Source organism: Daphnia pulex, chromosome 5 (assembly GCF_021134715.1).
Source record: "Daphnia pulex isolate KAP4 chromosome 5, ASM2113471v1".
Classification (NCBI taxonomy): Eukaryota; Metazoa; Arthropoda; class Branchiopoda; order Diplostraca; family Daphniidae; genus Daphnia; species Daphnia pulex.
Window position 1 is genome coordinate 4,221,406 of NC_060021.1, and position 23,792 is coordinate 4,245,197.

Below are 23,792 nucleotides of genomic sequence, written 5' to 3' on the forward strand. Positions count from 1 at the left end.
CATGAAGACTGCTAGGTTGCCGAAATGCTGTCAAAAAATTCTTGTTATCATTAGTCTGCTTGCAAGATTTCTAAGAATAGGCCACGTCATGAAGCTTGCGTTTCTTGATGCGAAACACTAGTAGTAATAAAACACACATCTACATTTGTCAGGACTTTCTCTGCACAATTATACGTGGTGGACTTATCTTTTCATTTACCAAGGTAAACTAAAATAGGTGTTTGCTATATTTAGTCGTTAAGTACTACATTTCGCCTTGATTCAATGCATAAAGGCAGGTTCGTTTAACATAAGATTGCTATCGTACGACTTTTGAGAAATCAGTTCTTTCACTTGAGCCTCATTTACGGAAATAGAATTATGTCGAAAGTTATCCATCTTTCCAACTGAAATAAGAAATTGTCCTATATTTCTAGTGTCCCATTTTTGGTAACTGGCATGTGTCCATCTGCCATGGCAGATGTCATGGCAAAATGTAGCTTAAACTTCTGTTCTTCTGCACAGCTGTATGTGTTACAATTTTATATTTTTAGGCAATATTTTATTTGTGAATTGAATATTTTATCTTTTCAACTTCTGACTATTAAGAGGATAAATTCTTGAAATTTTTCATGTGAGATTGTTCAGATGTCAAAAAGTGAAAGGTAGCTTTAATTTCTGTAAGCAGATTTATTCTAAAACAAACTTGCCAGATTATCAGTAGATGAGTAAATTTTAACATTTTTTATTAATTAAATTTTAATTTTGTTATTTAATATAAGATTCTTAAAGCTTTATGTGTAACTTTAATATAAAACCATTGTTTAAAAGGTATAGTTAATACAAATCATTTTTTTTATGGATAATTTTTCTAGAAACATCTTAGTTCTTGATTGTAATCTTGTTTCAGGTTTAAATGCAGGAAAAGCTGCAGTCTCACTGTGTATTTTAATTCATGGGTTATTTTTATAATTTTTTTTTAGAAGTGCAGGTTTAAATTGACCTTAGAATGTTTCGAGGAAGAATAAGAATGCATACATGCCGCATCATCTTGTTTACTTCGTTGGTGTGGTTCCTGCTGGATGTGGCGGTCCTTTTTTACTACTCGGATTCGCCGACCCCATCGCGAGGTAACAATGTCGGCGATGGAAATCCTGGCCCTGTACCCCACAATTCTATCGGCATTCTTGGCGCCCAAGCTGCTGGAGCTCATCCAGCAAAGCGAGACATTCTTGATGATTCGAATAACGCCGTGAATAATTTCGATTCGGCAGCATCACACTCCAACCAGAAGGATCAGGTACGATAATCCGAAAGTGTAGAATGAATTCATCGATAGTTTATGGAAATATTTAACATTGATTTCATATTTTAAATTAAGGAGGTTATAGAAGTGGATGAACGTGGATTTTCCTTGAAATACGCTAAGAATCGACTTAAGAAATGGTCGCTAGCGCCTGTCGTTCCAGAACAAGCTGGGCAGCCTGGAGAAATGGGCAAGCCCGTTCACTTGCCTGCCGATCAAGAATCCTTGATGAGAGAGAAGTTTCGTCTCAACCAGTTCAATCTGTTGGCCTCAGATTCTATTTCTCTAAACCGATCATTACCGGACGTTCGTCTGGAAGGGTAAGCAAGCCACGTTAATTATTATTATTATTATTTTTTTAAATTAATTTATTTGTTTACTCCGGTGATTGAAATTCCTTTTTGATCATTATGTATCAGGTGTCGTGACAAGTCTTATCCCGGCCTCCTCCCAACTACCAGTATCGTCATCGTTTTTCACAATGAGGCTTGGTCGACGTTGCTTCGCACTGTGTGGTCCATCATAACACGCTCGCCACGTGAATTGCTGGCTGAAATTATCTTGGTGGATGATGCAAGCGAAAGAGGTATCACATTCATTTGCTGTCTTTTTTTTCTTCTCCGTTTTTTCTTTTTCAAAAAAAAAAAATGTACTTAATTGTGTTTGTTTTTCTTCGTGAGTTATAGACTATCTTGGGAAAGAATTGGAAGATCATGTAGCTAATTTTCCCGTGCCTGTTCATGTGCTGCGCACTCACAAGCGTTCAGGACTCATCCGCGCTCGCCTTATCGGCGCCAAACAAGTGAAAGGACAGGTCATCACTTTTCTCGATGCTCACTGTGAATGCACTGAAGGCTGGCTGGAACCTCTGTTGGCTCGTGTGGCAGAAAACAGGTAAACAAATTGCACTGTTTGGAGTGTTTTTTTCGTCTTGAATTACTTATCGCATGTCACGTTTTTATATTGATGCAGGAAAATTGTGGTGTGCCCGATCATTGATGTAATATCTGACGAATCCTTTGAATACGTCACTGCGTCTGATATGACATGGGGAGGCTTTAACTGGAAGCTAAATTTCCGTTGGTAAGATTGTCTTCTGACCGCCGTTCTTCTGAAATCCCATCGACACACAGCACCACAAATTGGCAATTGATCTTGTCAGGTATCGCGTTCCGCAGCGAGAGATGGACCGAAGGAATGGTGATCGTACCCAGCCATTGAGGACACCAACAATGGCCGGAGGACTGTTTTCGATCGACAAAGATTATTTTGAAGAAATTGGCACCTACGATGAAGGCATGGACATTTGGGGTGGAGAAAATCTCGAAATGTCATTCAGGGTATGTATATTCAACTATTTTTTTAAAAAACTAAAATTTATCTTAGGAAAGGGTTTTTTGTTTTAAACTCTTGTGCTGAATTTCTAAATAATGCTAAGAAGTAAGACATGACGATGGCGAGTTATGCCCTTCTACAGGTATGGCAATGTGGTGGCGAACTGGAAATAATTCCGTGTTCACATGTTGGTCACGTGTTTCGGGACAAGTCGCCTTATTCGTTCCCTGGGGGTGTTGCCAAAATTGTCAACAAAAATGCCGCAAGAGTAGCCGAGGTCTGGATGGATCGCTGGAAGGATTTCTTCTACGAGATGAACCCAGGTTGATCATCTCATGTCCAGCCCCTCCCCCCCCCCCCTTTATAACCGCATTTGCTATTTTAGGAACAGCTGCTGTGTGCAGTGTACTAACATTGGTCCGGGCTTCATGTAGAAATCTGGTAGACGCGCTTTGGATGGTTGGATTTGGGCTTTCGGGGACTAACACTAACATTTATTGTATTCAGTTTAATCGTGGAGAGTTTCTCCATGGCTTAGAATCTACGCTAATATTGATAGTTTCCGTACTAATGGTATTAACTCAAAATATTTGTTCCCAAGGTAGTGTCCAATCTGTATTTTTCATGTGTCATCCTTGTCTTTGGATCGCTCACAAAGACGTGGACGTCTACAAAGATGATCAAAGTGTTATCTGTATACTATGGTTTACCCTAACATTAATCACATCGGGTGTTGCAGACTAACCATTGGTGATTCTTTATGATTAATCGGGTGTCCAGGTGTGGATGTGTGGTGGGTCGGTAGAAATAGCCACCTGTAGTCACGTGGGTCATGTGTTTCGCAAAACTACTCCCTACTCATTTCCCGGCGGAACAGCGCGCATTGTTAACCACAACAATGCACGACTAGCTGAAGTTTGGCTCGACCAGTGGAAGGAGTTTTATTATGAACTGAATCCCGGTAGGGAATACAAATTGCTGATCTGATTTCTAACTTAGCAACCTCAGCAGCTTCTGTTGAATTGAAACTGACCTTCTTGATGTACAGCACGGGAGAATGAGCACCTTATTTATTTCCATTGTAACAACACTTTTTTGTTTTCTTTGGATCATGGCTTCCTCATTCCTATTGCTTGGTATAATTCTTCATCGTTCACCAAAGTAATGCCTGAGTTTATATAACCGCTTTAAATCTTACTTTATCAATCGTTACTCGGCTTCATAATGCACTGCGAATAATTATTTTGGCTTTCCTTTTTTCCCTTTCGTTTTCACCCTTTTTACTGCGACCCTGGAATTCAATTTAACTTTGACATTGAATGGATTTTGTAGGTGCTCGGAGTGTCGAAGTTGGAGATGTGTCTTCCAGACGTGCATTGAGAAAGAAACTTCAGTGTAAAAGCTTTCGTTGGTATCTGGAAAATGTTTATCCAGAATCTCAAATGCCTTTGGACTATTTCTTCCTCGGAGAAGTAAATTGAATAATTACTCTACTTTATTCCGTGATAACTCAATTTCTAACGCATCTTTCATGTATTCAGATTCGCAATGCCGAAACGCAGACATGCTTGGACACAATGGGTCGCAAAGGTGATTTCGAACTCAGTTTTTTTTTTTTTGTTTTACTGTGGTCAGTAATTATTTTTCGATTTGTTTTGTAGGAGGTGAAAACGTTGGGATCTCATACTGTCATGGTCTTGGCGGAAATCAAGTATTTGCCTATACTAAACGCCAGCAAATCATGTCCGATGACAACTGTTTGGACGCCACTGGAACTGATGGAATTGTTAAACTCATTCGTTGCCACGGTATGGGTGGCAACCAAGCGTGGCTTTATGAAGCTCAGGTATTTGATGAGTAGTATTTCTTAAATGTTTTCTTCATGACTATATTTCGGAATACTTTTCGGAACTGTAGGATGGACTTATACGGCACGTGAATTCCGGACGTTGCTTATCCAAACCGGAGTCGCGTGATGTGACTTTGCCCATCTTGCGAAGATGTGACGGATCGGCGGGCCAGCAGTGGATTATGAAGAGTCGGTTCAAGTGGCAGGCGACTATAGACGATAATTCCTTGTAAATTTGCTTCGACCTTTTTCAAACCTTCCAAAGAAAAAAAAAAGTTAGACAAAACGTGTTGTCGTATGACACCTGTACATAAGTGAAAGGTTGCCATTCAAATAAGATTGGAGCTCGTGATGCCGTCCTCTTTACAACTTCCATGTTTTCTAATGTGCCGTCTTTTGTTGAACCACATGACACATTCCATCTCTTTTCGATTGCAAGGGTGCGTGCTTCGAGATGATCAGCAACGACAGTATGACATAACAGAGGTTTAGTTGGACTGGACTTCTACTGCTTTTTTGTTTCCATTCCACATATTTCACCTTCTGCAATACCTGTGCTTTGATAGGTTTTTCTAAGGTCTCGCAATCGTAACTTTTTAAGATATATGCTGGAATATAATTAATGTGGAAAGACTAATGGACTGACTGATTCCACAACATTTTAAATTATCCATCTTCAACTTGTTCCATAATTGAATGAATACAGATATTGTTGTCTAAAATTTATACAGATTCGCAACGTTTTCACACCCTTGCTTAACAATCCGCAACGGAATTCAGTCTGTAATATAACCTCCTTTTATTCTGGAGCTTTGTTTTTTCATAGCAGTTAAATTCGTTGTCCCAAAGACTATGGATATTTCATTGGTAACGAAAATGATGACAGAGACTTCAAAGTTGCTTGAATAGTTGAAGAGTCTATTTCCCACAAGTTTTCGTACTACTGTCACGGCGGTATAATTTTTGACAAACTATATGTGAATTTAACGCAAATTTTTCTTATCCAAGTATAGCCTACATTTTTTCTGCAAAATCAAAGTGATCATTAACATAGCGATGTGGCAAATGAGAGAGCAATTGGTTGAAATAACCAGGAAGTAACAATGCAAACGAACAACGGAATAAAATTAGTGAAAACCATTGTTAAGGTAAACGGAAACCTGGTTTTTGTTATCGGAGAAAATGTGGTTGATTACAAAACTATCGCTGAACTGAAAAAACTCTGATTTACATGGAGATATACTAGTGTTGAATATATAAGGAATAAGGAATAGCACATGCTCTGCATATGCTATTGACGTTATGCGTCAGCGTGCGTCAGTGAACGGAATCGAATCCGTTCTCCAGCATCACTTGAGATTCATTTTCTTGTTCCACAGGAAAGGGATACGTTCACGATCACTGGTGATGACTGTTGTTGTGTTCAATCTGTTGCAAGAATAGTAGGCTACTAGTCATGGGTGGTTTGTGGATAGAAAAGACCGCAAAGGAATTTAAATTAATAGAACTTCCAGAAAATTGAAAAAGATATTAAAAAAAAACTACGTGCAAGAGGTTAAAGTATTTAGCGCTAGGTGGAGAAAATCAAGGACCTTTGCAACTGACATGAAAAATAATCTGAAATAAACTAAAACTTAAAAAATTTAACAGCTTTTACAAAGCCTTGTTTTAGCCCAATGAATCAATAAATAAATAATCATTAACAAGAATGACAGCCGGCATAGAAATTGTCGAAGTGTCCTTATCATATACCATGCATATACCATAGGCATAGGCTGCACTATGTGGGGGCGGGGCGGCCGGGCGGGGTAAGCTGGACTGCTGGAGCCGGAGAGGGAAAGAACGTTGTATCGTACCACCTGTTGTTATGAATTTTGATTTAGTTTAAGCACAATTTTTTCAACTCTACAGTGTTGTTATCTCAGTACTTAAGGGCATTTCCACATTTTTATAATGGCAAAAAAATCGCTTTCCTCAAATCGTTTGGACTACGATTATTTGTTTAAATTTTTAGCTTTAGGTATGAACCCTTTAACAAATTATCAAGTAAATAGCAATGTTAACAAACTTTTTATCTAGGAAATGCTGGAGTTGGGAAAACAAGTAAATCATTGGCTTTGTTAAATATTCAAAATTTCTAAGTTTTCCTTTGGCCAGGTTTTCTGTATCAGTATACAGATGGTGTGTTCAATTCAAAGTTTACAACAACTGTTGGAATAGATTTTCGGGAAAAACGTGTTGTATACCGTGCAAAAAACTCAGAGGGAATGCAAGGCAGAAGCCAAAGAATTCATTTACAGTTATGGGTAATACCACAATAAAATAATTTCTGTGAAATATATAGATTAATTTTCTGTACTCACCATAGGATACTGCAGGCCAAGAGAGGTACATTCAGTTTTATATTCTTATCTAGTTTCAAATAACTTATTCATATTTGTTTGGTTTGGTAATTAGATTTCGAAGTCTTACCACTGCATTTTTTAGAGACTCAATGGGATTTTTATTGCTGTTTGATTTAACTAATGAACAGTCCTTTCTATCTATACGAAGCTGGTTAGAGCAATTAAAGGTAATTACATTTAGAAAATACATTTGCTGGATAACCACATGTCATCAGAAAAAACTTGTATATATTACAAATGGTAATTTTTCTGATGAACTGGTTTTATTGTGGATATTTAATGACTTATATTATTTTGAAGACTCATGCTTATACAGACAATCCTGATATAGTTCTTTGTGGAAACAAAGCTGATCTTGATGATCAAAGAGAAGTTTCTGAAGAAGATGCTAAAGAGACGGCATCTCGATACGGGTTAGTAACTCACGTCTGGTCATATTTTAAACAGCTAGAAAAAAATTAAAAAAAAAAAAGCCAATCTTCCAATCAGTTAGAAAAAGTTTATTAACAACATTAGCTTGGTCATTTTAAAATACTGAGTTGAAAAAGGATTATAAAATGTTCCTTAGTTTGTTCCTTTAAGTATTGATCTCATACAAATTTGTATTACTTGCAGTTACTGTGAATGAAGCATATTTTTCAAATTTATATTAGAATGTTATAAATCCATACTGCTAATTGATACTTTGATTAAACAGGTTATCCTATCTTGAAACATCTGCTGCAACTGGTCAAAATGTTAACATTGCTGTAGAACTTCTTCTGGAAAAGGTTATGCTTAGAATGGATCAAGCTGTTGAAGATACATTTGGTACTGGCCAAAAAGGGAAAACCATACAGTTGAAGGTATATCCTAACTGCTTGAATATATCCATCATTCAATTAAAATATAATTGCTTACATTTTTTTAGCAGAACTCTCCGGATGGTAGTCAGGGATGCGCATGTTGAATATTTTTCCGTCATTTTTGTTGAATTAAATGTTCATTGTGCTATTTGTAGAATTCAGTGTGATAAAGCTTTATTGTTGACAATTTTGTAACAGTTACTTTTCTCACGTCAATTTTAATATTATTTGCTGTGTTCATTCTAGTCCAATGAAAAATAATAAAACTTCCCACAAATGTAAATATACTTTTAAGTTTTATTCCAAGAAAACTTTAAGATTTAATTGCTTTACAATGGACAACTGTATATGTTGATGGATCTGTCATCTGAAACTGATGCAATGTGTTCCCCATCTCCATTGAAGCAAACACTCCATACCTAGCGGGGGGGGGGGGAAACAAATTGTCTTAGTTTACATTTTTTTTTTTTTTTTTTTATTATTGCATAACTACCTGGTCGGTATGATCCGTAAATGTGTGAAGGCATTGCTTCGCCTTCATATCCCATATTTTGACTGTTCGATCAGAACTTCCAGATACGAAACGTGAGTTGTCAGGTGAAACTGAAACACTGAGCACCCACGAACCGTGACCGGAAACCGTTCCCGCTAACTGAGCATGTTGACTAAAGGAGACCAAATTATTATATTACAAAACCTCACCAATCTAATCAAATAAAACAGGGAATATTTTTTTTTACACATCATAAATTTTGATTTGTCCATCATCTGAAGCTGTTAATAACAACTGGGAATTTTGAGAGAAACATAGTGATCTCACTGGTAAGGCATGACCTTATAGATGTAAAATGATTGATTACTTGTTAACTTAAAATTTGTATAAGGTTAAAATGAACCTTCCAATGTGTGTACTAATTTTCCTGTTGCAATGTCAAATACATTAATTATGCCATCCATTGCTCCACTGGCAACAAACTTCATATCAGGACTCTGGAATACAAATAAAAAGTTCAAGTTTTGATAAAATGTTCATAGATAAACTTGGATGATCTCACTTACACATGCAATGCTCAAAGTAAATTTGCCTCGAGTGTCATAGGACTGATGAGGTTTACCAGTGTCTACATTATACCAGTTGATCTTTCCAGCATGACTTCCAGATATTATATACTTTGAATCAGGTGTGAACATAACACTCCACACATCAACAGGCCCTGCTTCTATGGTTTGCTTTTTTTCACCACTTTGAAGTTCCCAAATGCGAACAAATGAATCTAAAGAACTTGTAGCTATTACTGCAAATAGAAAAGTTTTGAAATCAGCCAGTGAACCACAGAGAACAATTCAGTACTTTCAATGTCACAGAAGTAAAGATAAACTTTGATCAAATAAAACATAAAAAAATGATAAATACTCACATTTTCCATCAAAGCTTGTGTCCACAGAGACTACTCCAAGAGCATGACCCTCCAATCGGTGGCGAAGCTCTAGCTGATCATTTCTCCAAGCCCATACTTTTACAGCATCATCAATTCCTCCTGTCACAACATAATCTGACTCTTCCGGGCCTCTAGAGATTGAATCAGATGATAATAGTAAATAATTGAAAAATTCATGTAATATTATTTAAGTGTGACTGCTGCTTACACTTCAGCTTTGCTAGTCCAAGAACAACTCCAAATTCCCTCGTCATGTGCAGCTTCTTTCTTATGAGCCAATGTATACTGAAAGGGGAATAACATTTAAATCATTGTGAACAAAACTGCTACTAAGTAACTATTTAACCATCGAACCATTTTTAATGAAGGAATTGAGTCGTGAACAGAAACAAACACAAGTTAAATTTTGAGATAAAATAAGAGTTATATATCTTTACAGGCCAGAAAATGTACGCAAAACAATGTCACGTTAACAGAGCCATCTAATGAGAATACTTCACTTCTTACTTACTTTTCTTCTTACTTTTATCCTGGTTCACTTTGGTTGTTAAATTTGCTCTTTTTTCAACCGGATAAAATATTAATGTAGGATCCTTATTTAGAAGAGGCATATTATAAACTACAAATTTTTTAACGTCGTTACGTTGTGAGTCCACCACTCAGAGAGGACAAAATTCGGGGGTTTTAAGGGATTTAATTGTTTGGGAAACGGTGGCTAGGCGCTAGGCATCGCAGCCAGTCCCCGAATAACCTATTTTATTCAGAATTTTACGGAAAACCGAATGGTGCAATCCGCGATTTTATAGCTGCCATAGTTTTTTTTAGATTTTTAAGAAAATCTAAGTGGCCCATCAGAAATTGTAGAGGTTTTTCGTTTTTTTTTGCATCAGTTATCGGGCAAACCAGAACCAGACCGTTAAAAAAAACCTATTTTTTCAGAATAAAAGATTTTACCCCCTTTACAGTAGTGTTTCACTCGTTTAAATAACGACAACGAAAATAACGTATTAACGAGCCTCGTTATCGACTTTTTTGGAAAATGCTCGTTTTTTTCGTTAACGATAACGAAATGGCTGTTTTTTTCGTTGTTTTCGTTAATTTCTTGCTAAATTTTTCGTATCAAAACCGTAGAGATTTCAAATTTTTTTACCACCAGGGGGAACTTTTTTTCCCCTCAAAATTTGAAATTTTCAATTTTGGGATGACCGACTTAGCGATCCCCTAGCGAGGAATTAGGTCATTATTTTCGCTACATCATTTGGCCTAACAGGCCTTAGAAAACTAGGTTCTAAAAAAAATTTTAAGGTAAACGATAACGGTCGCAAAAAGAGAAAAATGCGACACGTTTAAATTAACGAAACGAAGAACGAAACGAATGAAAAATTGAAAAATAACGATTAACGATAACGATAACGAATCCAAAAAAGCACAACGGTGAAACACTACTTTACAGAACTCTCACCCCGTTTTCCGATTTGAACTTTATTAGCAGAGAAATTAATGATTGGAAAAATTTACGTCATTTCCTAACGATTTTCGACATCATCCCATTTCCCCGTCACGTCATCTAGCGGCCGATTTTGAAAAGGCTTGGGCAAATTTTTCTCCCGGCTATTTAGAGTTGTTTCAAAAATAAATTAACAATCATACAGTAACTACCTAAAGTTTCCGCACAGCTGAGAGTGGCTGAGAGAAGCTTATGGGAAAACATTAAAGTTTTATTTCATCGCAAAAAATCATGTTTTCGTCCGACAAAAACGATGTTTGGACTGGGGGTTCTTAGCTCTAAGTTTTATAACATACATTTTTTTTTGTTTTTGTTTACGGGAAGGGCCCTTTTAAAATGGAATGAAAAGTTTCCGCACAGTCAAGAGGGCCGGTAGCAAATCGAACTACTTTGGCTTTCTTTTACGGGACGGAAAATAGGGCTAAAGGAGGATTCATTAGGGCTTAAACAAAGAACATCGTTGGTTCTATAACCTCATGCATAATTTTGACCAGCGCATGAGGGGTGGGGATGTGGGGTGTAGTGGATAAGAGCGTCAACGCTTTGGAAAAAAGGCAATGAGGCTCTGGTTTCGAACCCCAGCTGAACCCGTCTTAAACTGTAGCAGTCGCGCCGTGGAAAAAGGCAGCACGCATAACACAGGATCCTTAATTGCTTTCAAGGACGTTAAACATACGGTGATGTGTTTAATCACATCTTACAAATTGGAAACGAAACAGCGTCATTAGATCGGATTAGAAATCATGCGTAGTGCGCTATATAAATTGATACATACATACATGTCATATGAGAAATCACTAGAAAATGGCAATTTTTCATTTCCAAGATGTTTCACCTTTGTTACCCCCTCCCATAGATGGCAATTTTCCAAAATCGGATCGACATTTAAATCGATATTTAAAAGATGGTCTTAGTGATAACAGCTGTTATTTTTCTAACCCTGCCTCTAACATTTAAAATCTCGGTATTTCTAAGCCGCTCTCTGCTGTGCGGAAACTTTAGGTTATAGAAATTTCCCTATGCCTTTTTACTATTTATAATTGTAAATTTATTTTGTTTAAAGTCAGATTTTTGGCCTATTCAAATTATTTATCTTTAAAGAGGTTACAGTTTGCACGGGAGGCTAGGAATTGCAATTCTGAGTGTTCCGGAAGCTAGCCAAGATTCAGTAAGTAAGGCAGACAGGTGCGTTTCACAAGGGCTGCAGCAATTGCGTGGTGCCTAGCCAAATCAAAAAGTTATTGAAGTCTAGGATTGCAGAGGCACAAAATTTTGAGTCCAGGAATGTGCATTCAATGAGAGAGACAAGAGAATAGGTTGCTGGATTTTTTGGTTGATCTGTTTTCCCTTAAATCGTGTTGACATGAGCTGAATCAATTTAGTTTTGGCTAGCCATCAGAGACATCCAACAACTATCTTCTAGAGGAGATTGAAAATGTTGGATACTAAAATAATCGATCTGAAGCTATTTAAAATTGAGCTATCCAGTTTTATGGGTTCGCTTAAGACTGAAACCTTTGAGCATTTCCAAAAGTCAGGAAAGAAACAAAGAAGCGAGCATGCATTAAGAATTAAATACCAATAGGTAAGGTTTTACTACCGGGAGAAGGACGGCTGCATACCTTGCCAGGCAACCAGAAAGTTACACCTTAATGCTCGCAAAACCTTATTTACGATTTTCTCTTGTGAGAAGAGCCTGATCATCAGCAATGACTTCCTCTTTGTCTCCGTTAACAAAAAATTCTTCCGTTACTTGAAGTCTGCTTTCTAGGTCTCATATTAGACCAAAATCTGAAATGGAATAAACAATAATAAGTGAAAACTGCAATAACCAAACCAGCTACGTTATGTATCCGTAAAGCTTTGCGGTTCGACTGCAATCGCATGCGGTTTGCTTAATCTTCCGTGGTCAAAACCAATTTTTTCCTAGGGGTGCTCAATCTGAATTTCCGAGGTGAATTTCAAAGCGTGTGTGAAACTGCAATCGTCCCAGCATTAAATGTGCCGCATGATTGCTGGATCTTTTAAGACTGCCTCCATTTTTTCCCTCATTCTTTTGTCTAATGTTGCGACGAGAAAAGCGCGTATTATCTCTGCCGCTTGGATGCACTTCAAATAACGTCAAGCGCAATTTCCACCCCTTCCCTACCAAAGCTTTGTGTAAATTCGTCTGTCGTTTTCTTGTGACGTAAAACCCACGCTTATTTAACTCGCGAACAAGCTAGTTATGTAAATCCAGCACGAATTTTCTGTGTTCTGTGCTTCATATCTTTTTGTGACAAAGTTTTGTAGATTTATGTTAATTTACTGTATGTATAATTTTTAATGTGCTGTTCTCCTAGTTTTCTGATTTGCTCTGTCCTGCTTTACCTGTCTGGACAGCCTATTTATTTGTTGATTTTTCCTGGCTGGGTAATTATTATCCCTGAGGTATATTTATATACGAAGGTCCTTAACAATATAGGGTGCGGGGTATAGGGGGTAGGGAAGTAGTAGCTAGTAGTGGAATTCAGAGGGTTTAATGTCCATTTAGTTATCCTTTATACGTTTCTTCCCTGAATGACCAATCGTCACCAAATTTTGTACATAATTCTGTCAAAATTTGATACATGCCCTAACGGGGTTTTCATTTGTTTGTATTACTGCTTTAGAAATTTAATTTGCGTATTTTTTACCTAGCTGGTTGCCGAATCCTAGTTAGTGAATTCGCTTTTTTTGCGTAACCTTCCAACTGTCAGTGCATGCTCAGCAGTGTAAATAAAAAGAAAAAAAAAGTTTGAATCTTCCCTAGCAAGACAATTTTTCTGCTATGGGAGTGGAGAGTATTAATTATTTGATTTGGTTTTTATGTTCGATTTCGATTTCGTCTTTATTCTTCTTTTTACTTTGTATTTTCCCACTCTTATTTTTTTAACCCTTTTTGTTTTATTATTTGTTTACTATTTTTTATCTTGATTTTAATAAAATTGGTTGTCCAATTAAAATTTCTATGCCTCCTTTTTTAACAGTTAGTCATCAACCAAGAAGTTGAGGAACATTTTAACAAGCGATCTCCCACTCAACCGGACCGAAATGGTGGGGGTACTTTTCGGATCGTAATCCGGAAAAGAACTTTACAAATCCGGACTAGGTCTAATCTGTTCAGAATCGCAAGGCGATTCCAACGGAATTAAGTCCGGATTTTTATCTTTTCCCGTTCACGAGATAATCACGGTTGAAAATCGTGAAATATCACGAAAACCCAAAGTCTCCCCGTCCGACTACATCGCTTTTAGCCGTATATTCGGCTTGTAAAAAAAAACTAATTGATACAAAATGTAGCCCTTTCATCCCTCTTTCAGAATCCAAAAGGATTTTTTATAATTCTTTGAGATGTTTGAGATATCACGATTTTCCTGATACCCCCATTTCGACACATTTTCCAAGCATTTTATTCGGCGTTGCCGATTGCCGTATATGTGACTTCGCCCCCACTCCTTCGCTTTTTCCATTGTTTCCTATGTATCAAGTCCCATCTGTATCGATATACAAGGCCTTGATACATAGGAAACAGGGGAAAAGCGAAGGAGTGGACAGGAAAGGGGGCGAAAAGCACATATACGGCAATCGGCAACGCCGAATGAAATGCCTGAAAAATGTGTCGAAATGGGGGTATCACGAAAATCGTGATATCTCAAACATCTCAAAGAATTATAAAAAATCCTTTTGGATTCTGAAAGAGGGATGAAAGGGCTACATTTTGTATTAATTAGTTTTTTTTTACAAGCCGAATATACGGCTAAAAGCGATGTAGTCGGACGGGGAGACTTTGGGTTTTCGTGATATTTCACGATTTTCAACCGTGATTATCTCGTGAACAGGAAAAGATAAAAATCCGGACTTAATTCCGTTGGAATCGCCTTGCGATTCTGAACAGATTAGACCTAGTCCGGATTTGTAAAGTTCTTTTCCGGATTACGATCCGAAAAGTACCCCCACCATTTCGGTCCGGTTGAGTGGGAGATCGCTTGTTAAAAATGTTAGATTATATTCATTTTGAAGCTCTGGGTCATCTCTCCCTTCTTCCTCTGTCCTCTCCTCGGTCATCAAGATCTTCTTGCGGTCGTGAAGAGTTACCACCGGTCTTCCACTTCCATTTATCTCCGAAAGCTTATTAAGAGGAATTTTTCAAAAATTACAAACTTAGTTTTCCTTTCAGACATGATCGAGATTCGAACCGCGAACCATGCGAATGTCAGCCTGGGTTGACGACCATTAGACCATCATTGTTATGTTATTGGAAGGGAAAAAATGGGTATGATGGTAGCTCGCTATCTATTAGCCAAGATTTATGTAATGCAACATGTGACCGCATGATATAATTGTATTGTTACTATAGTAATAAGTGTTACTTTAACTTAATCTAAACATGAAGTGCGACGTGGGGTGGCGAGGCGAAGCCTCCGCCACAACTAAATCGCACCACTCATAATATTGACAGATTATTAGTCAATTAGTTAATAAGAATCCAAATCCATTTCCAAACATAGTAGTATGTATACTATTTACTTTCTACTATTTAACCTTGATTTTCTGTCTCTTTAACGTTTAAAAAAATTCCCGAAGGACATTACCGAAGGAATCTTGTTAACTATTGCTTGTGCTTATTCTGTACTCATTTTGTCTTTGTTATAGGCTTTGTTTTTGTCTATGATTATCTAGTATCGGTGGTAACCATCTTTCAGCTCGAGACATCCCAGGTATTTTGAGTTTTTTTCTATTCCGTTCTAAATTTCCATAATTGTTTATTTGTTGGTCTAGAGACACCTAGCTTACTCTTACCAAAATCTTACCTTGACTTTTACGTTTGCCTATACTTCGCGTTACCTCTTGAAGTCAACAAGCACACAAATCTCAGAAGGATTGTTACAGTACGCTTACAAAAAAAAGTGAGACAAGGCTTCTTAAAGGCGGAATACGTAAAAAAATCCCCTGTTCACCAGAACAATACAGTGGGTCTAATTAGACTCAACTGAAAGTTGTTGGAATCGGCAAGAAGTAGGACTTATTTGTATTCCCTGCCATTGGAGCTACTATGATACTACTATGATGTCTATGTTCTCAACCATTTGGCAAACAGAACTGTCGAAGGAGGAAAGAGTGTTCCATTCTTTCCTATGGAAGTTCCCTATAAAGTATGGAAGGGCGTAATTCTGAATGTTTCGTTTCCTTCATCAGTATTTGGATCTACGGTATTTCTACATATTAAAAGAGTATGACACACTAATTGTACAGGGAGTAATTGTGAGGCAAAACTTCCGAGGTGATAGACTGTATATTTCAGACCGTATCGCATATCATGCGCTAGATCAGACAAAGAAAAGAAACTGAGCTGCCCCATAGGTTTAAAACCCGTCGTCTTTTCTCTTCTCTTAGCCCAGTTGCCATATTCTGCCTGGTGTTGATTCAGTTCACCACAAGAGAAAAGAGGATAAAGTCTTATCCAAAAGCAGTCATGTGTCATCATGTGCTTTATTATGAATCTCAAAAGGCCTTCAGGGCCTGTGATCCTGTAAGCTGTAAAGTTTTTATTTCCAGAGACGTTGATTTCCAAGAACCTTATGATCCAGCCATAGAGACTGAGCAGCCGCGTAGCATATTTGACAGGAAATGAGGCTCTCTCAAGCATCACTACCTGATATATTCGTTTAACTAGATAATAGCATGCAGAAGGCAGCAGTTTTGTCCATGGAGTCACAAGAAGTTGTAACACTTAGCAATTACAAAGTCAACACTGAAGAGATGACCAGCGATTTTACGAGTAATTAAATACAAGAGCCTTCTCCTAGAAAAGAATGGGAAGACCACATGTGAGATGGATTGATGATTCGTCCAACAAGCTCTCTCAAAACTAGCTGCAGGGATGTCGTAGAATAGCCATAAGACTTCAAGATTGTCAGTAGTCCCCTCAAATATATGGCAATTGAAATGTCGCGGAAGAAATAAGGGGATTTTATAAATTTCTTTTAGATGTTGAGCATGAGCAGAATGCTTGTTCACAATGGTTATAACTAGGTGGAATAAAAACGAAGCAGCCAACTTGACTGCCCAGCCCTTTCACGAAGAGAGAATTTGCATATAATAATCCACTTTTTACCACACAATCAATGTTTTGCTCAGGAATGCAGCTCCCATTGATTTTTCCTGCAAAGTCTACGTTTAACTGTCCTCATTTATCGTACTGCTGGGTTTGGAAATTGCTTGGGTGGAAAAGTTCAATAAAGCTCTGGTTCACAATTCTTGGGCATTCGAATCGGTAATATATTACCAATTATAATATAACAATATATTACCGAAGGTGACCGAAAGACAACCTCTTACCTCTTGCTTTCCCTTACCTTCATAGAAATAAATGATCCATACATACAATATATGGTTCTGGCTTGGGTGGCAGACGGGTAGTTTTTTGTTGTCCATTGTTGATTCTTTATCAAGATATTTAAAACCCCAATAACACTCTAAAATCTTATTTCCATAAAAACATCAGAAACAATTTACGAAATGTAAAAGGCAACGTGAACCCGAATGGCGAAAACATCATGAGAAGAACAGCACAACCCTTAACAACAACAGTGTAACTCTCAGCACGGGTTTGGTGTTTTTGGCTACATTAGCTAATGGCTCTCGCTTAATGGGGCTAAAGTCGATAGCTAATGAAATTCCTTTGTGGGGTTTTTGGATTAGCGAAATAACTCCCTAGCGCTCAATTAGCGAAGTCACAAAAAATAGCCAGAAAATTATACAATAATATCTTGGTAGTTATTATATAAAATTTGTTTTCTATGGAACGGAATGCCATGTCTTTCATAGAAGGTTGATTTCATTCCACTGTTTCCATGAATATGATTCATGAAAATCCTTCATGAACACAGCGGAATCATATATTTTTCAGATGCCACGTAATCGTTTCAAAAATAGGGGTCACAGACCATTAAAAAGGAATCTTGAGGCGGTGGTTTACGTCGAACCCGAAGCAGCATCCCAGATTCCTCTGGACCAAATTCAAGTACAGCTCAAAGTCACACCCCAGATTCAATACCAAGGTGCTGGGGCCTAATTCCCGTTCAACTGAACGCCGTAAATCCTTAGCCGAGACGGCCGAGAGCCAAAAGGAACAGGGCCCCCAAAAAGATTTGTATTGAGTATAAAATAATTTTCTTCTTTTTATTGGTTTTAATCTTTGTTTTGTAGTCACTCCTAGATACAAGTACTGTGACTGCGCTTGTTCTTTCTTCTGTAGATAAATTCATCGTTTTGAAATGTTGGATCACCCAAAAATATGTCGCATGTCCTGTCCCCACCCGCGGCATGGCCTTAGGGTATGGGGGACAAAGGGGAGGATTCTTGAACAAAGGATTTCCCCCCCCCCCCCCCCCCTTCAGGACTCCCACCTTAATGTTTGATTGAGTAAGTTTTCGGCTTTTCACTGTAACACACAAATAAAAAAAAAATAAGATCTATTTTTCAAATCATTTCTTTATCAGGAATGATGCAGCCTAAATATCTACTCTCCGTGCAACATGATTTGTTGAGGAACCCAGTTAGGGATGCCCTCAGTTAAGATTCAGGGAAATATTGATCGTCCTACCGTTAAAAATTATCCGAAAAACCCTAAGGCCTACCAAGAAATTGGGCCTCAACTTTCTTCCCTATCGAAAAGATTCAGCCTATAAAGCCAAAAAACAGAATTTACAAGCCAAGAAGAAAGAAACGCGAAAATTTCGATTTTTTTAATGTCTGAAATTACATGTTAATGCCTTTTACGGGCCATTGCCTGAGCCAACCAGCTTTGTTATTTTGAAGACGAAAGTGTGCTATCTTCGACGCTTGTACCCGATTCATACTGCACGTGGTTCAAAATAAAATTGCAAGTACTTTTACAACAACCAAATCAGTTACATATGTTGTTAAAAGTTTTAGTTTCCTCAAGGTAATTTCTTTGCTATCTTTACCATCTTTTGCTTTTCGACCTATTTATCTTTTCAATTAAGCAGTTGCGGAGAAGAAAGTCTCCAAATTATAAGAGAAACGAATGGTGTCATGGGAAGTAGCAAGAGGACTGGATGTGGCCTTTTTAAAAAATCAGAAACACTTAAAAGAAGAAGAAACTATCGCTGCACAGTTGGTTTTTTGTGGTGGTGTTGTATAGTCCAGTCCATTAACATGCTGGGGTGGGGTCTTTTAATATAAACATTGGATTTTTTTCATTGGCTGGAGTTCTTGGCAAGAAACCTTAACCAAGAAACCTTACTTTACGTTAATTTCCCATTCCCTACCCTACCCCAGTAATTAAACCACAAGTTTTTTTGCGCCAAGTATGTCAGTCAACCATAAATTTTCCCCATGTAAATACTAAGGGACCCCTCACTAATGTTAATGGACTCGACTGTATCTTCTTCTACCTCTGTTTGGTGGATGCTCTCGGTTTAAGTTTTCTTTTTGGATCCGCTACGTATAAGGTCTGAAATCGACCAAAGACGTTCTTAGTCACATATACATATAACATGACGAATGATTTGCGTTGTCTCAGTTGATTCGATATACGCACTCCCCTTTTGATGACATTTGGATCCAGCTATTGTCTTTCGGCATGTGGTATATGAAAACATAGGCGGACGATAACAAAAATTAGATTAGAATTTAGTGTAGAAATGTGTGGCCTCTTATTGCGGAAGAGCTCAAGAAAGACGAAGCCATTTTTCCATTGGAAATATCAGACTTATCAATGAGATTAAGCACAGCTTCACATTCAGAGCACATGACGAGGAATCAAACAACTGTAAATTATGAGCCGTGACGACCCAAAGTTTCTCCGCGAGATTAATGTCATCTGATGGGTAGAAGAGATGAACATACAAGACTCCACCAATAACCTTCAAACAATGGACGGCAAATAAATTGAGTGTAAAAATCTCTGTTTTCTCAAACCAAAATATATTTTTACAAGTGTGGTTGCCGTTGCCCGAACCCTATCTGGATTTCTAAACAATATAAGTTTTGTTTAGCAACCTTCTTCTTGCCTTCTGTCCCCTTTTTTTCCAAGTCTTCTTTCTGTCAGTCAGCCATTTCCCTGATCTCTATTATCTTACACACTTAAAAAATGACAAGAAGACTACATTATTTGCTCTTGTGACCGTGTGTCCGATAAATTCATCAACTTGCAGCCCTACTGAAAACTGAAACAGGAAGACTAGTAAAATTTCTTCGATCAGATAACGGAAGAGATTCTGTATTAAGGAGTTTGAAGAATGGCACTTCAAATTTGGAATCCACCACGAAACAAGCGCTCCTTACACCCTTCAACAGAACGGAGTTTCTGAACTTGACAAAATTACTATAATGGAAACGAGGAAAAGTCTGATGCATGCTTAGAAGGTTCCACTGGAAATCCAGGGTGAAGCAGTAGTTTTTTCTGTTAATGTGCTGAATCGTTCTCTTTCTAACACTATTGACACTACGCCAAATGAAGCTTGGTACAGAAAGAACCCGGACATATCGCATTTTCGAGATTTCAGTTTAAGGACGTTTGGACATGTACCTTACACAAAACGACAGAAATTGGACAAAAAGTGATCTCATTGGACTATTGCAACAGCTCAAAACAAACAGACTGTATGGTTTTAGTTACAAGGAAAATTATCGAAGGCAGGGACATCATCTTTGACGAAAATTCATCATACGGTGGGTAGAAAGAAACACAGGTCAACTTTAAACACGGAAACTATTGACGACCCTTTTTCTACTGATACTACTTCCGTATCTCCTCCATTACAACTTGGAAGAAACAATCCTGGAGTTACTGCAATCTGGAATCAGCCATCCATGAGGGATATTACTCCCCTATTAAAAACGAGACATGGGCATTGTCACCTCTTTATCCTGGACGCGACAGTATTAATACCGAGTTTAAGATCAAACCAGCCCATGAAGACACTTCTGAGCGATATAATGACCGTCTGGTAACCAAAGGTCACACACAGAAATATGCTATAGATTATCACGAGAAATTTACCCTTGTCATGAAGCATAAGGCACTCAGAGTCAGGCTCGCAACCGTTTCCGCCTTAGATCTGGAGATAATCCAGTGGGAAATCAAAACAGACTTCCTTTTACGGAGTTCTCAACAAAGAGATCTTTACGGATAATCCCGAAGGATTCATCAAACAAGGAAGGGAAAAGGAAGTCTGTCACCTTAGAAAATCCTTCCATGGATTGAAACAAGCTCCACGTGTGTTGAACACTATAATTTAATGAGTTCCTCTTAAAGTTTTCTAAAAGTTCAGTTTAGAACATCAAACAGCATATCCTTGGGTGTATTTATAAGGGCAGCTGCGTACTTATCTAAACCCCATCTCACGGCAAAGCTGATTCTTTAATAAAATTTGGTCCAGTATTCCCCTAAAAAAGAGCCAGCTGATCGAAACCCTTGTCTTGAATCATTTAAACCAAAAAATCAAGAAGAAAAATCAGCAACGGAAAACATTCATTATCGATAAACAGTCGGCGGCTTATTGTATGTCATGGTAATGTCTCACCCGTACATAGCGTATGCTGTTGGTCAAGTTGAAAAATATTGCCCAAATTCCGGCCTTGCCCATTGGAGTGTGGATAAGCTTATACTGTACTATTTAGCATAAACCGCAAATTTTAGCCTTTTCTTCATCGACAGTGAAAAGCCTCAACCGTTGGCTACTCTTATGCAGATTATTCCGGTGACACTAAAAATCGTTGTTCTACTTCACGTTGGGCCAAAGTCATGCGCCAGGGCCAGCAGACAACAGTCCTGCACATCACTTTTCACCACAGAAGCTGAATTTGTATCCGCATTTCCAAGGCCAAGGTCATTCAAAGAGGCTTTTTGGCTTATCCGCCTTCTGAACGAGATCCAGGAAACTGAGAGAGTTCAAATTCCTACCTATGTGACAATCAGAGTGCCCCTCGGCTTGTGTGCAACCCTGAATTCCATCAGAAACAAAGCAAATCGACGTAAAATACCATTTCTTTCGTGAGCAGCAAGCAAGATCCAAGTGAAGTGCAAACCAACTCAAGACGAACCTGCTAATATCTTCACAAACCGCTGGCCGTACCACACACGAATCTGAGGAAAATCATTTGAGTTAAAGATATTTGCCTATCTCCTAAATATTTTTGTTTTGAGGAAGATTGTTAAAATTACATTTTTAGCAACCCAAATATGTTTTGACACGTATGTTTGCCTAATCCTATCTGGTTGCCTAAATCGTGAAGATATTTTAGCAACCTCCTTCTTCTTGCCGTTTGTCCCCTTTCTAAAATCTTCTAGCCGTCAGCCAGCCATTTTCCTGATCTCTATTCTCTTACACAATTCGAAAGTGACAAGAAGAGTAAATTATTTGCTCAACTTTTTACCATTGGGTATTTATACACTTGTTCTTGCTTTTGTCAATTATCTATACGTGTCTATAACGCAATATGTATTTTCTAACATGACATTACACAATGTTTTTAACATCACTGAAATCACTGAAAACCTCGGCGAGTTAATTCGATAAATCTTAAACTCCATTAACAAAAAATTTAAAGTAAGGGCTGGAGGTTCATTCAAATCTAAGTGCTGAATAAAATCCAGTGGTCTAAGTAATGAACCGTAGTTGAGTATCAATTTTCTGGTAGCAAATAGAGCACGATAACAATGTTCATCCATGAATTGCACCAGGAAGGGTTTGTTGACAAACGCTTTGAACTTCTCGTGAACAAAGGAATTGATCTGATGCTGGTTGATGCGTTTGCTCAAGTTATATTATGCGTCGGAATCTTACTGGATAAAAAATTCGGCATGTGACTTGGCGTAAAGGGTGCCAGATCGGGAAGAAACTGATTTGGGAATATGAAAGGATGGAATTCCAATGGAATCCCAGTGAAGTATCAAGTCTTTAATCAAACTTTGCTTACGAGTATTCTAATGTTGATGTTTGGTTCTAGGACTGGCAAAGTGAAGGTCCCAGTATGGGCTGATCTAACCGTCTTTAAGGAGTTGACACCTTTTGATTAAGATTGGTTCCTCACTTGATGGTATCGCAGGCCTGCCACATGTATATGAGTTCTTCCATTGGAATTAAGACCAGAAGACTTTATTTGGTACTTAGATATTTTCTATTGACAAAATTATTTGTTATTTGTTAAGTCATATCGATATAGTGATGTTTACTTTGTGTGGTTAATATTAAAATAAAAATTTACAGGTACAATTATTCGCATTTTTTTTCCAAACGTTACATGTGATCATGCATTATAAGAAGTGAAATAATGATGAATGATTTAATGCATGAAAATGTTTATGAAATGAATTTAATAATTAATTTTGAACTGTGGAGAAGTGAAGAGAATGACGAGCCCAATGTGGCTGCCTAGCCCAAGTTATTTGGTTTTCAAAGATGTCAACGGAAGCGTTATGTCTTCTTTTGGTTATTTCCCTTGTTACGATACTTGCTCGTTTTGCTCTGACTCTGGGTCTTCTGGGCATTATGTCAATTATGGCTTCCAAACTTTCCTTGCGCCCGTTCCATCCAGCAACCAGGAGTGGGAGTTGCTAATGTAAGGTTATTATTAATAATGTATAAGGGAAGTAATTAACACGTGAAATTTACCGTAAAAAAAATTATGGGAGATGATCTCCCATGGAATCATTCCATCAAAGAAGAACGTTTTTCTGACGATTCTGTAAGCTACATTAAAATCCTTTGACCTTTTCGGTATTGCTCCCAAGAATTTATTTAAAAATAGTTCAATAATAAGCGATCTGAGAACTTTTCAACAGCCTTTCTTGTCTAGCATGGGTTCTGTTTACTCGGTTTGGTATTTTTGTATTTAGTGACAGAGCAACGGTAACATTTGAATTTTTTTGTATCAACAGCCATTTCATTGTTGTTGTATTTTTTAAAACTTTCTACATGAAATCATCTTTCGATACCTTCAAACAACTAATGCCTGTTTTTATTTAGGAGACTTCAGAGTTTTTGTAGACAGCAAAAGAGGAATAAGCTTCTTGGGGAGAAAATCTTATGCATGGTCAAAGCATTAATACAAGTTTAGGTTGCTCACCGCAATTC

At 37.7% G+C, this 23,792-nt stretch overlaps 3 protein-coding genes and 1 long non-coding RNA gene across 9 annotated transcripts; 3 read left to right on the forward strand and 1 right to left on the reverse strand.

Annotated features, from left to right (window-relative positions):
- The first annotated feature begins 23 nt into the window (after positions 1-23).
- Positions 24-5,195, forward strand: LOC124195073 (polypeptide N-acetylgalactosaminyltransferase 5-like). Of its 5 annotated transcripts, none has more exons than XM_046589556.1 (12): positions 24-203; positions 963-1,279; positions 1,361-1,605; positions 1,705-1,871; positions 1,972-2,179; positions 2,258-2,368; positions 2,448-2,625; positions 2,763-2,943; positions 3,953-4,092; positions 4,162-4,210; positions 4,282-4,466; positions 4,538-5,195. In XM_046589556.1, exons 2-12 carry the CDS (start codon positions 989-991, stop codon positions 4,700-4,702), a joined length of 1,920 nt encoding a protein of 639 aa, XP_046445512.1. In that variant the 5' UTR covers positions 24-203; positions 963-988; the 3' UTR covers positions 4,703-5,195. The 5 variants fall into 5 exon arrangements, with proteins under 5 accessions (XP_046445512.1, XP_046445509.1, XP_046445510.1 ...); XM_046589553.1 differs by lacking the exon at positions 2,763-2,943 and adding an exon at positions 3,401-3,581 and having other exon boundaries at positions 45-203; XM_046589554.1 differs by having other exon boundaries at positions 48-203; positions 966-1,279.
- A 636-nt stretch (positions 5,196-5,831) lies between these two features.
- On the forward strand, positions 5,832-8,002 carry LOC124195075 (ras-related protein Rab-27A-like). Of its 2 annotated transcripts, none has more exons than XM_046589561.1 (8): positions 5,832-6,489; positions 6,549-6,572; positions 6,627-6,775; positions 6,838-6,857; positions 6,927-7,041; positions 7,175-7,287; positions 7,572-7,719; positions 7,788-8,002. In XM_046589561.1, the coding sequence occupies exons 1-8, from the start codon at positions 6,423-6,425 to the stop codon at positions 7,821-7,823; spliced, it is 672 nt and encodes a 223-aa protein (XP_046445517.1). In that variant the 5' UTR covers positions 5,832-6,422; the 3' UTR covers positions 7,824-8,002. The 2 variants fall into 2 exon arrangements, with proteins under 2 accessions (XP_046445517.1, XP_046445516.1); XM_046589560.1 differs by having other exon boundaries at positions 6,261-6,489; positions 7,785-8,002.
- LOC124195074 (WD repeat-containing protein 61-like) lies at positions 7,999-9,627 on the reverse strand. The gene is made up of 8 exons (XM_046589559.1): positions 9,513-9,627; positions 9,367-9,443; positions 9,138-9,289; positions 8,779-9,014; positions 8,616-8,709; positions 8,460-8,553; positions 8,213-8,384; positions 7,999-8,138 (listed from the first exon to the last, which is right to left on the reverse strand). Exons 1-8 carry the CDS (start codon positions 9,513-9,515, stop codon positions 8,049-8,051), a joined length of 918 nt encoding a protein of 305 aa, XP_046445515.1. The 5' UTR covers positions 9,516-9,627; the 3' UTR covers positions 7,999-8,048.
- A 5,681-nt stretch (positions 9,628-15,308) lies between these two features.
- Positions 15,309-18,037, forward strand: LOC124193528. Its single transcript, XR_006874299.1, has 3 exons — positions 15,309-15,404; positions 15,466-17,839; positions 17,896-18,037. It is a non-coding gene; the product is annotated as an uncharacterized LOC124193528 (long non-coding RNA).
- Positions 18,038-23,792: the final 5,755 nt, after the last annotated feature.